Source organism: Sander vitreus, chromosome 16 (assembly GCF_031162955.1).
Source record: "Sander vitreus isolate 19-12246 chromosome 16, sanVit1, whole genome shotgun sequence".
NCBI lineage: Eukaryota > Metazoa > Chordata > Actinopteri > Perciformes > Percidae > Sander > Sander vitreus.
Window position 1 is genome coordinate 30239724 of NC_135870.1, and position 17089 is coordinate 30256812.

Genomic DNA, 17089 nt, shown 5'->3' on the forward strand with positions numbered 1-17089 from the left:
AATTTTGCGAATATGTGGTATATACTTATTGTTATTGTTTTGACTGAGGGACCTAGTGGCTGAAAATACACCTCCCACTGATGTTTTAAGTGATTGGGAAATAACTGAGCAGAACTTTAGACTTTAGACTTGGACTAACACTAAAAATAACAACTTGGGACCCACAGCTGTCTGCTCACTGTCTCGAGACTTGAATGTGTGACAAAATCAATATCAGCCAAAATACAATTATCAGATTTTTTAAATTTAAATAATATTAGTATCAGCCTCAAAACTCAAGTATGAGTCAGGTATACTAAGATACGGATCATTTATAAAACAACAAAGAAATACACAGAAAAGAATATACTTGATTCAGTGACAATACATTTATTATAAACAAAAACTCACCATTACAATAAATCTTGTGAAGTGTTCAGATACATGTAGTTTGACTTCAGGCTGCTGGGCAAATGGAGTTATCAATATCATCATAATCCAAACTATGACGACATATGCACACACCATTCTTCATCTAGGGTTGGCTGAAGTCAGCCATTTGAAATTGACTAGACCAGGAGCTATGATGTAATCCCCCAAATGGGTATAATAAATTAATAAATACGCCATTTGATGAACCCTTGACAGATCTGGATTCCATAACCCCCTCTGGCCCCCCTAACTGTGGCCAATACTTTCACACATTTTTAACCCCACCTTTATCCCCAAAGAGAGGATATTATTCATGTGCAGTGATACATACAATGTAGGTTAACACTGAATGAGTATTCTTGTGTTTATTGTTATATGTATATCATTAGTCTTTTGTAGAACCAAACCTATGGAGGGTTGCTGGTATGGAACACTTGTGCTTTTATTTTGTACTCCTAAAATCGCATGTGGCCGCAGCCTGGCCCCTCCAGTTGAAATGGTCTAAAAGCCTTTTCTGGTTCAATTCTTAGGCTACATTTACATCGCTACGTTTTGGTTTTTAAGTGTTTGAGTGTTGATCCCAAAGTGATCTCGGTGTACCAAGTGTTTTTATCTCCAGTAGAAGAACTAATCTCTGTTTAAACTAACACGCCCAAACCTCATATCTCATCATCATTCTGGTTTATGGACATAAACAGGAGGCAGCGTGGAGACTCCGCCCACTGCTGGTAGTTGCCATGATAACATTAGTAGCTTTAGTCTCAGAGAAGGAGACGTCGTGACTGATAAGAACCAAAACAGGTCAGAAGTGTTTCCTAATGTCTCCACTTTAGGGGCTCGGAAACGCCAGAGCAGGGGGAATGAGAGGGGAAACACCAGAGCAGGGGGAATGAGAGGAGGAAACACCAGAGCAGGGGGAATGAGAGGGGGAAACACCAGAGCAGGGGGAATGAGAGGGGGAAACAACAGAGCAGGGGGAATGAGAGGGGGAAACACCAGAGCAGGGGGGAATGAGAGGGGGAAACACCAGAGCAGGGGGGAATGAGAGGGGGGAAACACCAGAGCAGGGGGAATGAGAGGGGGAACACCAGAGCAGGGGGAATGAGAGGGGGGAACACCAGAGCAGGGGGAATGAGAGGGGGAAACAACAGAGCAGGGGGAATGAGAGGGGGAAACACCAGAGCAGGGGGAATGAGAGGAGGAAATGTAGCAAATTATATTTGTTTTTAAAACCAAAACGTAGCAGTGGAGATGTAGCCTGAATCTCTGGAGACTCTTGATATATAAATGTTGCAAACACCTGAGGATAGAATGTGTCTGAGCTTTATAAAACCATTCAGATATAATGATGTCAGCTCCATCAGTTGGTAATCACAATTCTCCAGTCAGTGTCACGCATAGTCTCAGTACAGTATAACCAGCAGACCGGAACGTTTGAATAATCAACAGAAATCTACTAAAAAACAAAAGAGAAGCGATGGCTATTTGGCAAACAGTGAACCCGTGCACCAGAGCATATTTAAAAGTTACGCTGAACTTAGGTTAGCGCCAAAAATCTGGAGCTTTCTGCATTTTAAAACAAGACAAGAGAGAAAAGAAATGCTGTCTTTACGGGTCCCGGTTCTTAGTTTCCTGAAAAGAACTATGTCATTAGATAGTAATTATAGGGAAAATAGCGTGTCCTTAAAAAAAGCTCCATTTAAATTCAAGAAAAACTTTTTTTGCCATAGACAAATTCCATATTTGTACATGTTCAGCTGAACTGCTGTGTTCTGACTAAATTCTATGTTCCATCAGCAGTTTAATTGAATTATAATTGGAAGAGTACCAATTAAACATATTTCTTCTTTCCCATAATGAGTACCAAATGACAACATTCCTTCCAGGAAATGTCTACTTTAGAAATGACAAACCCATAAAATAAAGCACCACAGAACATTCCCTTTAAAGCAGCCGTATGGACTGTAAACCTGTCACCACACCAACACACAAATGGATACAATAACATTACTACATTAGTTCAAAACAGAGTTCAGCTTTAAAGCAAATAATGTCCAAACCTTTGGCAACATTTATCACACTGCCCCCAGCCGAAAACACGTGATGATGTTAATAGCGGGGGCCTCAGTGACAGTAGGTGGGACAGCAGTCATGAATCATTTGGTAAAATAAAAATAAAATGAAAGCTTCACACGTATTAATTAGTGATAGACCAATTTTATCCGATACGCGGCTGCTGTGTTCGCCGAAAGTTTTTGCCCGGCATTATTTACAGACAGGCGTCCACAGGCAGCTCTGCCATGCACTGCCCCTCCCCCACTAGCAGAGTGCTGGTGCTGGAAGCCTGGCAGGCTTTCAGCACCATGGCAGTGTTAAATTACAACTCAAGCACTTTATTTCAATGGTTACTTTTCAGGTTTATTGTTTTCTTAAATTATTTAAATGTGTTGACAAAGGACATTTTGGGATGACTTGATTATATCTGTCTTATCATATGTCAGCAAGCAATGCCTCATCAAGGCTGTGTTGTAGATGTTGATGAAAGCCTTTCACCCTTCCACAGTTAACCATATGCAGTGCACCCATCCATATGATGCACATTGCACACATAATTTGGGTGATATGAATGTAAAATGATTGCCGAAGTGACACTGATCTGTGTTTTTGTTTATTATTTTTAAAGAAATGGCAGAGCAGATTCTGAAAACAAATCCAGTGTGGCAGGGTTTACATTTTTATAATGTAAATTAAGGGAGCAAAAGCAGTATCGGCTCCAAATATCGGCTCAAGAAAATCGGCAGCCCGTATCGGTCATCGGCTAAGGCTGATGAAAAAAAACAAATCTGTATCAGCACTAAAAAAAATCCATATCGGTCGATCCCTAATATTAATATCCTACACATTAATGATGTCTGTCACACATCATCAATGAACAATTTACTGTAAATTCTCAAACAGTGCCCAGAAACCCTAAATTCAGTATACTGTACAATTCATCACTAACCTGCTCAGTGAAAGAGTCATGTCATACTCACCACTCGGCTGTTTCTTCTAACAGAAGTACTGTTTTCAATCACCAGTTCATTCCAGTCGCTTTAGCTTTGACCTGATTGAGCTACTGTTAAAAGCACTTAGGGCTGTACAATTAATCCCAATTTTATCGAAATCACAATATGGACTTGTGCAATATCCAGGGGGGTGCAATATTTGTTTAATGCAAAATATGTGTCAAACCATTCTAAAAAGAGAGAATCTTTGTTTGGTACAGATCCTCGCATTAATCACACTATGATCATTTTACATTTTGAAATTTTAATATTTCTCAATGAAAAGGAGAATAATGATACAAAAATGATCATTCCCTCCAATATCGTGAATCATATCACAGTATCAGTCAAAATAATGGCAGGGAGTGTTAAGTTTCTCCTTACAGGGCCTAATCCAGGTAGGCTTTTATTTTATATTATAAATATAATAAAGAAAAGTAACGCACATCAAGGGTTGTGGTGAGGTGCAGAAGGCCTGAGGGCCGAAATGTCTTATTTTCAAGGCTTTTAATATAAACAATTGCAGGAAGTGTTAAGTTTCATTGCCCATATATTGAAAGTGGTTGAAGAAATGCCAAAGTAGGAGCAAATGGAATTAAACAGTGAATGAAAACAGTATTTGTGTTAGAGATGAGAAACTCTAAGGAGCAGAGTGGTGAGAATGACATGTACTGATGGGATTAAAGCTGTGGCTTTGTACATTTTAATGAATGTACCTTGTGAACTACAGTACAGGTAATTCCACGCCTTCTCAATGTTTTTTTAAATCAGCCTATACTATACAAACAGACTTTGCTCGTGCTCCAACAGCTATTATTTGAAAAGTTACAATAATTGAAACATTGTTTAACTCCAATATGAACCACACAGTGCAACAGCAAATACAGTGGAAATGCAAAAAACAAAAACAACAACAGAGGTCACGCAGAGGACCATCCTTGTGGTAATGACTCATGATGATCAGTGGGGCTTTTGGTTGACTCTATCACAGACCCTTGCTGTGCTGGGATCAGTCTTTTCAGAAAGGCCACTTTTGCAGATGGGCAGGCAGGGCCCGGTCTTAGATACAAGTCTTCAGCATGTGAGTGCGCGTAGGAACGTTCCTTTACATCAACGCTTTTGTTTAAGACAGAGCTCGTGGTTAGTCTGCTACTCTGGCAGTCCTTCTGCAGGGTCTCTGTGCTGCCTTTATGCCACTGCTCAGACGGCTGGCTCCAGTCCTGCATGTTGGTGACCTGTAATGACAAAGGGCACAGGGACAACTGGGTGCACTCTGAAGAGTCCCGAGTGCTCTGGTAGCATCCTCCCTCGGAAACCCTGACGGGAGAGGAGGACCTTCTAGAAGACTCGTATTCAGGGTCCATGGCCTCCACTTTGATCGGGATGGTTCTGGCTTTGATACGTAGTTTATGGGGCAATGCTGAAGAACTGGCATCTGGCACTTTGTGCGTGGAGACAATGACACTTCTTGGGTCAGCTGCAGACGGCATCAACCCTTTGGGAACCTGCTGCTCATCCTCGCCATCTGAGGATTTGCTCACAGCGCCGTCGTCTGAGCTCCTGGGGGAGTCACTGGACGACCTAGTGAGCTGCAGGAAGGAGGCAGGCTGGGAGTAGACTCCAGACAAAGGGCTGGCCATGTAGTTTCTGTAGAGTTCGTAGGGACTACTACGCTCTTGTGCATAGCCGCCGTTCTCTGCTGGTTCCTGCTTGACCTCTGCAGGCCTGCAGATATCAAAGCTGCCCTGAGTCGCAGTGCGTGCCTCGAGCTTGTGGGGGGAATGCTTGATGACTGATATGCAGGTGCTGCGCAAGTGAAGAGGCTCCGAAACCCTGCCGGGCAAACTTTGGCCGGCGCTGGGTGGAACAAACTCCTGGTAGAGGTCGATGGCGGTGGACCTGGATAAATTCTGCACTTCCTGGGTATATGCTGCCAAGCTCACCAGGCCAAACCTCAGCTTCAGCGACAGCAGCTCGGCCTTGAGGGAGGCGTTTTCCTCTCCGAGGGCCATCAGCTTGTTCTCGAGCACCATGTCGTTTATCCGCCGCTTCTCCCTGGAGCGCTTGGCCGCCTCGTTGTTTTTGCGACGCCTCTCCCAGTAAACGGTGTCTTTTTTCTCCTCTGGGATAAACTCTCTTTTCCTGCGACAGGCACTTTTTGCTTTGAAAGGAATACCAGGGATTTTTTGGCCTATTACGTCTCTGTTAGTCCCCTGTAAAGCCACAGCCAGGACCAGGGCATCCTCTCCACTGTAGGACTCACTGGAGTCCACCTCTTGCTTGATGGATTGCATATTATCACTGTTGGTCTTTAACTGTACACCATCATGCTTGAATGCAGCAATAGTAACTGCCACACTGGATTAATCCACTTGAGTTGAGGAAATCTGTGGAAGAACAGACAATGAGAGAGGTTCTAGATGTCAGTGTCAAGTTAACCATATTCTATATTGTATCATCTGTATCTCCCTCTCAGATGATACAATATGAATCTAGATACACAATGTTGGGTTTTATAATGTATCTTTTTAAAAGGGACACATTAACTTTGATCTGGTTATTTTGTTCATTCTCATAACCCACAACAATGACCAATTCCATTTAAAAAAGTCTCTCTCCCCCCCCTCCCCCCCCCCATTGGTCCAGTGTTAAGAGAGATCTCTGCAGTCAGCAGCAGAGAAACAAGCTACAATGTAAGTTAATAGGACAATTGTGCAGCTTGTATTTACCTTCACAAAAGTGCCCGTTTTGCCGCTGACAGGCTCAGATTAATATTCTGACAACATTATGGAAAGGATTTCTAAGGAGTACAACTTTTCTGGTAAAGAGAAACATTAATCTTTCAACAAATAAGTCCGCGAAATTGGGTTCGCTAAACCCACCAGACTCCATGTAAAGGGCTGAACGATTTTTGAAAATAATCTAATTGCAATTTTTTTCAAAAATATTGCGATTTCAATTCAATATGCGATTACTTAAGCTCTTTGTCTTCTGTATTATTCAACAAAGACAAGCAATAAATCATTGTATAGTATGAACAAGACAAGATTAGATAGATTAAACTAACTGTTCTTTCCTGGAGGCCAGGCCTGGATGTGATGATGAAATCAGTTGATGCATGAATTTATATGAATGATATCTTTTATTGAACTACTTCAGTCCCAGTAGTATACTGAGTACTGACCGCCTGGTGGAAACATTCATATGAAAGTCTAATAATCACACAAACTAAAGGGAAGATTGCAGAAATATAAAAACAAATATGTGGCTTTACTACACTTAGTAGTATTTAGATTATTATTCACTGTAATACATGTATGTAAACATGTGGATTGCACTTTTTAAACAGTCTTTGAACTTTACTAGACAGTTAAATAAGTAAAAATATAGTATGTACAGTATATACAACGGTGTATTTTTTTTAGAGCGCACACAGAGGAGCTGCCTCCAGCCCCCCGCCTCTAACCTAAAAGGACTTGACCCTCCCCTCGTCAGTAATTATTTTCCTATGACCCTCCAAAACGATTTGAAAAAGAGGCATGACCCCCCCCCTTACGTGGAAGTTTGCACTCAGCAAAGAAGTACAGATGCTATTTGATTTTTACAGCCATGACATACAGGAGTTAACCTCTGCATTCTCATCTTACACATCCCACTCCTCTGTTATGGTGGGGGGGCCATTTCAGTAGATTTACTGACTAACATAGTTGTGGAAACACAATAAGCATGGAAACTAAATGCAGACTTCATGCATTACTGCATTACTCCTCTAATAAACTAGTATTCATATGAAATAAAACAATAAAACATTAAGACCATTCAGCAAAGGACACTGGGAAATAACAATTCAACACTGGTTGCTATGGACTCGTCACTAGGCTTCCTCAGTCATTGTATATTTTAGCACATAGGTAAAGCTGCCGAAGCTGAACATTATATTCCAAAACACGTTTATTTTTAAAGCAGACTTTAAGTTACATTGTAACAATTCTCCCTGATGAAATCCAATCGCAGTACGGCTGTTTGGGAACGCAATAGACAGACGCTTAAATTCAACTAAAATGTAACAATCAGTGTTGGACCTCCAGTCTGTTGAGATGCCTCTCCAAACTCACCATAAAACGTTCATACATGTTAAGAAAAAAGATCCGTATTTTGCCGTAATCCAATGACACAGAAAAGAAGTAATCCACAGCGATCAGTAGATCCACAAACAGAGTATTTAGAAAATATCTGGTCATGCCAGACATAATTATTCCACTTAATTTTAAACAATGCAATTACCTGTTTCAGCCAGGCAGTGCTCCTCCTGCCCCCCCAGCAAACTCCACGTATGCGGTCAGACTAGGGCGGCACAATTAATCGAACTTTAATCACGATCACGATTTTGGCTTCCCCACGATCAAACTCACGTGATCGAGCGATATTTAAAATGCTTCATTCCGTTCACAGAGCGCTCTGTATCAACGGGTTTTTTTCTCCAAAGCTCCGTAAACCGCTCTCTGATCACGTGCCTCCATGAGCCAATCAGAGTGGTTCCCTGCACCGCGCAGCTTAGTTTAGATGTAGACAGTCTCAGAGGACAGAGTAACGTGAGGAAAACTCCACAACAGATAGCAGTCGGTCATAAGTCGTCCCGAGGTTTACCAGTTTACCAGTAAACGCAACATGTTGTCCCGTCTGTGTTGTTTTTCAGACAACAGCAGTGACCAGTGCTAGTTTGAGTCTGTTAGCTCATAGCTTTAGCAGCAGACTGTTGGACATCCCGCTGTTGGAATCCTCTACAGTGAAACTAGTCACACTGCACCGTTTAGCTGTCAGCACTTTAGCCGTGTTTAATCCAGTTACTACTGTAGCTAACGGTAGGCTAACGTTAGCTACTGTGTAACGTGTCATTAGTGTTTACTGTAGCTAACGGTAGGCTAACGTTAGCTGCTGTGTAACATGTTATTAGTGTTAACTAGCGTGACATGCAGCGATGTTTCTGTTGCCTCTAACGTCTGTTTGGGAGCATCAGAGCGCAATGCAGACATTTAAGTGGGACCGTAATCCGCGTTGCTATTTCGTCCGGTAGATACCGGGCACCGGTGCCCTATTGCCACCAGATTTTAACATGCGCCGTTAACGTGAACAGAAAATTGCGTTGCCTGTATCTTGGCAAACACGCATGTTTGGAATGCGGTTGCACAACAGCTGAAATGGCTCCTTCATAGTATCCTTCAACAAAGGAGGAATGTAGCACCATATGGATGTGAAAGCAGCTATAATCAGCCTATGTGACAATTACATTGGTTTTGGTTAAAATCAACAAATAATCGTGATAATTAATCGTGATCAATATATTGATCAAAATAATCGTGATTATCATTTTGGCCATAATCGTGCACCCCTAGGTCAGACCCATCTGCTAGGGGGCCGAGACTGAGAGCTACATGGATAAATATGCACCAAACAAGCCACTTTGAAATTTTGCTCTTTTCATGAATAAAAAAGTTGGGTGACCCCCCCCCCGCCCAGACAAAACAATGTTGGATGACCCTCCCCTCAACAAAAAATAAAAAGACATGACCCTCCCCTATTTTCCTCCGGTGGTCCATTCCAGAAATACCGAACGGTCCCTTAGCATTGTAAAACACTTCATTCAAAGTGGACAGAAACAAAATAAAACTATGAAAAGCCGTTTTGGGTCGTCTTTCCACTTTTCCAACCATCACAACTCTAGTTTTGGTTGAAATAAACACACAGTTTACTGATTTACATGTGAAAATATGTTGGCTCTATACACGCTAAAAGTATTGTTTTTTTTAAATGGAGTCTGGTGGGTTTAGAGCTAGCGACTTCAGAGCCGTTTCTGGTTAAACAGAAAGGTGTTAAAGATGTTTTACGAAGGTCTATCTCTGAAGGAATCCTTTCCATAATGTTGTCAGACACTTTGAATAATAATCTGAACCTGTCAGCGGCAAAAACTGAACTTTTAGTGGACGAAATAAACGATTTACATTTGCCCCATAGGGTTACATTGCAGCCAGGGATGTGGCTGTCGGTTACAGCGTTCAAGCTTAATTAGGGGTGGAATGGTATAGGTATTCGTATTGAACCGAAACGGTACGGGCGTCTCGGTACATGAATTTACACAGAGAATACACGGTATAAAAATAAATAAAACTTGCGGAACTACTGTTAGACACGCGGTTCTTTAGGGACACCTAATCTGTAGCCCCGCCTTAGCTCTGAAGCTCCCGAGCTCCGCCTACATGTGGAGTCAGTCGGTCCAGTGAGTCCACACGAAGCAAACTAGTCCCTTCCATACACAACCAAACACGGACGTAGCTGTATCGCTTCTCGCCTCGACCACAAATGGCATCCAGGCCCGTTTGCTTCCCTGTTTGCTCCGGTATTAGCTGTTAGCTCCGCAGTTAGCTCTTAGCTCCGCTATAAGCTGTTAGCTCTGCCGTTAGCTCCGCTATTAGTTGTTAGCTTCGCCGTTAGCGTGTGAAGCTAACATCACAAACTCGTCAACTGCTCTGTGTAACCGAAGCTGCTCTTTTAACACCCCTGCTCTGTGCATTCACATCTGAGAGCAGCGCTGGTCTCCCATATCACACTAGTAGCTGATGGTCTTATTTTGTTTACAAGTTCCAGATGGAGTCTGGAGATGATGCAGGGTAGGCTACTTATTGTTTACTGTTTACATCTTACTTTATACACTTCAAGCTGTTACAGCTAGCTCTGTGGACAGCCTGAGACATGCACAATAAAAAATTGCCTTCTGCATTTTTATTTTGCTTTTCCCTCCATTATACCGAACCGAACCGTGACTTCCGTGTACCGTTCCACCCCTACGCTTAATACAAAAAAGGATCAAACTTTATTTTTAATCGTCACATACACACAGTACAATGTAGTGAAATTCTATTACTGCATTTAACCCAATCTAAGTATTAAGAGCAGTGTGTAGCTACACATACAGCATCCGGGGAGCAACTCGTGGTTCAGCGTTTTCAGGGACACTTTGAAATGTGGCCGGAGGAGCCTGGGATTCATCCACCAACCTTGTGGTTGTGGGGCAACCATTTTACCTCCGGGCCACAACCCACCCCATACTGGGCCATACTTGCCATACTGGCAAAGATTGTTGATCCCATCAGTCACTTACATACAAAAGTAGGGATCGACAGATACTGTTTTTTAACGGCCGATACCGATTATTAGTAGTTAATGGAACCGAATCTTTAATCTTTAAGTCAAAATAAATATTTTGGAATGTTACAAACTCCAACACAAAACTTTGTTTATATGCTTTAAGCAATTATTTAATGAATTAGAAACTTTCAACATAATAGAGCTCAATAGTCCCGCCCCTCTTCTGAGAGACCTTGGGTTCCAGAAGTAAATTTCTCATTCATTTCTCCCATTGACATCTGGAAAAATCCGTATATAAAGAGTTTTAGACCACGCCTTAGGCCAACCAGCTACAACATGACTCATAAGCATACAACGTATCATTTTGAGTGAAAAAACGAACAGAAAATCCAAAAACAGTCAAAAAGGTACAAGCCTGTGTACATATTTTCATTATGGAGCGAAGGAACTACTCATCCCATAAACCACCACGCACCACTGAATAAAGGAAGCTACGTTAGTTTAGCTAACAGCTAATTGGGCTAACCGCTAGCTGTTTAAAAGAAGGTTCTGTTAGTTATTATGGGCAGAGTTAAGAGCATCTCCAAATACAAACCATCCATTCTTTTTGCTTCTTAAAGCAACAGTTCAGCGCTGATCACAGAAGATAAAGTATTAATAAAGTCATAATTCATTCTAGCCCATTATCACCTGAAGATGACATTTGCTTACATACATTTTAAAGTGATCTAGGGATCACTCCTAGGTGCTGCTTAAAAAAAAAAAAAGGCAGTTTAGCCTGTTTTGGGCTTCCAAGCTCCCATACATCCAGAGGAGATAGAACAAAGGACTACAGACAGCTGGAATGGTAACACGTGGCCCTGCAGAATGTCAAACACAGCCTGTAACCTCAGGCCTACAGCACACACAGGCATCCTAACACACTGCCAAACAACCAACTGGGACTGCTGCAGAAAGATGTTGTCTTATGGAAATAAAGTTAATAATAGAAATACAGGTTAGGGGTGTGGTTACATTTCCCAAAAAAAAAAAAAGTCTCTCCTGACTTTGTGTCCTCGTTTGTCCTGTTGAGGGTCTACATTTAGGGATCATTGATTAAGGGATAAACATTATTAATAAATGACAAGTAGACTAATGTATAGCCTGGTTCCTATGTAATTGACTTATTATGGTGTTGCCCTAATGAGATTTACTATCCAAACAAGCCTAGTGGAAGTCCACTAGACAACTTGCAATTCTGTGAAATAGTTTATGGCTGATGTTACAATATGCGACTGATGAATAGCGTCCAATAGCTTATACACAATAGATTATACATACACCATAGGCACACAGACATATGACATCCACGCACACATACATACTACAAAAATACAAAGGAAGATGTCAATAGTGTGCCCTTACATCACAGAAGGGGAAATATTACAGATGTGGAGATTTGATTTGGCTGGGCTTATTTATTTAGGGATGCGAGGATCTGTTCTAACGAGGCAACATAATGACATCAAGGCTAAATCTAGATCACACGTGATAAAAATGGGTGGTTATATTACCGCAACGTGAGCTCGATTTGGGGGGCGCGGGAGTTCACCGTCGGTTCAGCAGGCCGGCGGGTACATGCAGTGGGGGGGGGGGTCCGGGCCGGGCCGCAGCGGACCGTCAACACATCCTATTGTCCCAGATTCCTTCATTGATTCATTCCTGACACAATAAACTCTGCGCCCCGGCCTCCGACTGCCAGCAGTTTCTATGGCTGCAGACATTATGCAATGTTTACCTGTGTGGCAGTATGCTGTTCAATATGCATGTGTAAGTTAAAATAGGCCTATATCTTAATAAATACATAAATAATGTGTCAGATATTTAACGCTGTATGTAACAGGCTGTGCTGAGACAATGTGGGCATTCACTCTGTATACATCATTGGGGTCTCTACGCCCAAAAAAAGTAAGCGGTTGTAATGTGCAGTATTATAGGTTAATAAAGTTACAGTTTGTTAGCGTTACTTGGACCAATAGCTCGCTGCCTCCCAAGTCGCCCGAGACAGCAGCCACAAGGCTTTGCCAACGTGTCTGCCAGCCACCTCATATTCTGGGTTACAACACTGTCGCAATCCGTAAACTCCTACTACTGTAACGGCAGGCCTACGTGCCCGAATACAACCCAATACATGGCTCCGTTCTCCTTCTTTTAGCAGGCTACTAATACAGTAACGTTACAGTCAACTACTAACAGCCGAGATAATAACGTCACACACTGCCTCGAACTTGAGCTTGATTTCACCTTCAATGCGAATGTGAACATTGCTATTCTAAATGTTAAAGTGGGCTTTACGCAAGAAAGCATGGAGGTTAGCGACATGACACAGTTCAAAGCTCTGCGCCGCCGAGATTCTGGGACGTTCTTCCGAACACTAAACACAACACCATCCCGCACAAATCTCTAACACTACAGTGGCTAAATGTTAACCTCAAATCATAACTGTACCTTTTCTAGCACTTGGTTGGAGGGTTTGGTCTGGTTTTCCGCCGCGTATCAAGCACAGAGAAGAAGTTTGGGTTTCCCATCAGCTAATAAGGAAAGAAGTGTCGATGAAAAGCCTACAAGTTGGTTACCTGGGTCTCCTCCCTTGGCTTTTCCCTCTCAAGGTGGCTACTAACTCATGATCTGTGTTAGTAGGTCAGGGGCTGGTTAAGTCAAAGGCAACGTGGGATGAAATGACAGCAACTGCAGCCAATAGGAACGCAGCATTTTCCAAAGTTTAACCAATGTCTTTTGGCTTCAGCAGAGAGCTCAAATCTCATATAAAATGTATGTCGTCATGCACTGAGCGTGTGTTGCTTTTAGGTGCGTCAGTTCAAATTGAAAACAAATGCAGTTTTTGCAATGATGAACCAGAATCTAAAACACATATTACAATTGTATACATTCAATTACTTTTGGGACCTGAATTATGCATTATAGGCCTATATAGTGTAAAACCAATCATAATATCAAAATGAAATGTAAATATATATATATTATTTTTATTATTTTGAACATGAGAATTTGAAAGTTGAATTCATTGTCAATTTATTGGATTTTATCGGACAAATTTTACAAAATGCAAAACAATAAATGTTACCCCCCAATTCCACTGCTTTTTTATGTGAATTCAAAGAATATCTCATACTTATAGACACTATGGTGAAGAACAATGTATATTCTTTTTGTCTCTTATTGTAATTGTATATTGTTTAATCATCCACCTCTACATATTCTTTGTTATTGACACTATTTTCTGTTTATTCAAAGTCATATTGTTTTCCCTGGATCATTATTTTGAGTATGTGTCTGAAATGTTGTATATTTGGATGTATTTTCTCAATAAAGTTGCTTCAGTTCAAAATACTGTATCAATAACAAGCTAAATGGTGCTTTACTTACCAGCCAAAACGTTAAATAAGAAGTATTATTTGAGTATAGTTAAAATGCAGTAGGAATTACAACACTCAGCAAGATACCATAACTAAAGCACCACCACCTGCACGGAGTTCATAATGTCATACAGATATATTCCGATTTTGTATTTCATTCAGCTGTGTGTTGTGTTGCATCGCTCCGTTTGCATTGGCTGGTCGTGTACGCACCACTCACCACTCACCACTCACCATTCAGCATTCAGCATTCACCATTCACCACTCACCAAGGCCTAAGAGCTGTTGGGCTGTTGTGTTGTCTGATTGTCGTACTGCCCGGCGCCTCTAGGGGTCCCTGTTGGATAGCCGGTGTGCATGGCTTCTGACTCTCCATCCACGGTTGTACCTGGAGGTTCAGAGTTAAGATGGCTGCTGCATACCAGAGGCTCTGCTCAAAGTATGTCTTCCTGGAATGTTCACATGCTGTTTTTAATGTGAGCACTCTATGTATTCAATGAAATACCAGAGGTGTTACTTTGGTTTGAGAGTTTTTCGATTTGAATCCCATTGCCTGCATTTCTACATACATTTAGGGAAATAATTAAGTTGATCATAATGAGGAATTCTTCCAGAAGAAATCGTTACAATACAATTTCTCTATTGTTCAAACATGGGCTGATCACGGAGAATTATGAATATAATAATAGCAAAGGAATTTGAAAGTGGGGGGACAGAAATGAGATTTGGGAAAGTGTGTGTGGGGGGGGGATTATGCCCTGGGCCTAGGGCAATACAGCAGATCAAGTCATCACTACATGAGCCTATACAGGATAATGAACAGTGGACACCCTCCTAACCATCATTTGCCCCACAACATAGCTTTAAATGTAGCGAACCAAAGAGAAAACACTGTAATACTGTATGGCAAACACTGACCCAACACTTCACTGAGGCTCCAGGCCTACATCAAACATTCTACCTAAAATAAATCATAGTTTCTGGGGGGTTTTTAAAACTCAAACATGAGATATCATTTCATATAAATGAGGTTTACTGACCATGTATTCCTACAAGAAGCGTAACACTAGTGGGAACAACTTGGTAACGGTGGTAGTGTGTGTGTGTGTGTGGGGGGGGGGTGTGTGTGAAAAAAACAGGACAAAAACGTTCATTTGTGTTCATTTTTAATCAACAAGTTGATAGTCGACGGGAAGACAACACGAGGGTTAAGGTGATTAAAACGTTTGATTGTTCCCTTCCGAATTAAAAGTGTAAACTGGCCTAACTCTGCTCCATTTGTTGTTATGTGGGTTCACAGGATGTTTTTAGGAAATTCACAGTGCAGGGATTCCACTGAGTGCTTTGTTTAACAGATATACATTGTTTGTATTGTCTGGTGATACAGTTATACAGTTATATGATTGGGTTTATAGTTAGTTGTGAGGTCTGTGACCAGGTATGCAGTATGAGAGGTGTAGACATATCTTGGCGTGCATGCTGGGTTGTGCCAGGTACTTTCTGTGATGAATCTGAAGCACTTTTTAGTGCGTTTAGCAGATATTACATACTTGTTGGTCAAATCTGGGATGGGAGTCTAGGCTGATTCCTAAGTTGCTACGTTTTATGTCTAAACAAAAATATACATGAAATGAAGAAACCAGAGAGAAATGTGACCATGATGACAGAGAGGAGGAGCACAGAAAGACCATGATGCATGCAGGAAATACACACACACACACACACACACACACACGCACGCACGCACGCACACACACACACAGAAAAGTTTTGGTTATGCATTATAAAAGTCCTCATTAAAAGTCCTTATTATGCAGAATGGCTCCTTTCAAAGTATTATATTATTTTTTGGGCATTTTTAGGCCTTTGTTGACAGGACAGCTGAAGACATGAAAGGGGGGGGATGACATGCAGCAAAGGGCCGCAAGTCGGAGTCGAAACTGGGCCCGCTGCATCGAGGAGCAAACCTCTATATATGGGCGCCTGCTCTACCAGCTGAGCTACCCGGGCACCCGAAGTGTTACATTATTATAGAATATTATATTAAGATGTTTCTTATCCCTAACAGATGCATGTAGGAGCATTGTAACGTATTTAGCAATGTGGAGCCAATTTTAGATACTTTGCATACTACTGGGTATGTTAGTAGTATAGTACTGCATCATATCATTCACGTATGTAAAAAGTAACAATAAGTGTCAAAATATACTGGAATAACAAGTACAATATTTTCTTCTGCCATGTAGAGGAGTAGAAGTAGAAAGTAGCTGGCTGACTTAGAGCTGGGCGATATGGAGAAAATCAAATATCACAAGATTCTTACATAATACATCAATGTTGACATTGTCGGGTTGACTTTTGGAACTTTCACAAAATATTAACACAATGAGAGATTTGATGAATAATCATCAGTAATGTAGATATAACGACTAAGTGGGTAAAGGCAAATAACAGAACATCTAGAACAGTCTGGTAAGTTCAGACAATGACATCACTTTACTGTAATGTAGCCTTTAAACCAGGAAAAGACAACACGTGTCATATCAGGATATTACGATATCACGATATCCAAAATGTAAGACGATATCTAGTCCCATATATCAATGTCGATATAATATGGATATATTGCCCAGCCTTAGGCTGACTCCTTTGCGTCGAAAGGATCCAGCTGAGGTTGTTGGGACATCTGATAAGGAGGCCTCAGGGAAGACCCAGGACTAGGGGGAGAGATTATATCTCCACCCTGGCCTGGGAACGCCTATGGACCCCCCCAGTCAGAGCTGGTTAATGTGACTCAGGAAAGGGAAGTTTGGGGTCCCCTGCTGGAGCTGCTGCGCCCGCGACCCCACCCCGGATAAGCGGGATTCTTTGCTGGGGAAGTCAACAAGCTGTGTGAAGTTTATCAGGGTGTTGGCGAGAGTCACGTAATTCAAATCTCCAGAGATCGTCACCAAGGCATTAAGGTGTTGAGTCTGGAGCTCGGCTGGGACGGAGGGGATGACGTTAGAGACGCAGTGTGGTCTAATACATGAAACAAAATGGAAGGGTATCTTTCCCTCTCTACGTGGATTG

General features: G+C 41.7%; 1 protein-coding gene across 3 annotated transcripts; it reads right to left on the reverse strand.

Moving 5' to 3' along the window:
• Positions 1 to 3062: 3062 nt before the first annotated feature.
• Positions 3063 to 13287, reverse strand: nfil3 (nuclear factor, interleukin 3 regulated). 3 transcript variants are annotated; one of them, XM_078271413.1, is made up of 2 exons: positions 13217 to 13287; positions 3063 to 5845 (listed from the first exon to the last, which is right to left on the reverse strand). In XM_078271413.1, the coding sequence occupies exon 2, from the start codon at positions 5750 to 5752 to the stop codon at positions 4379 to 4381; it is 1374 nt and encodes a 457-aa protein (XP_078127539.1). In that variant the 5' UTR covers positions 5753 to 5845; positions 13217 to 13287; the 3' UTR covers positions 3063 to 4378. The 3 variants fall into 3 exon arrangements, with proteins under 3 accessions (XP_078127539.1, XP_078127537.1, XP_078127538.1); XM_078271411.1 differs by having other exon boundaries at positions 13089 to 13280; XM_078271412.1 differs by lacking the exon at positions 13217 to 13287 and adding an exon at positions 12155 to 12237.
• Between the last annotated feature and the right edge of the window lie 3802 nt (positions 13288 to 17089).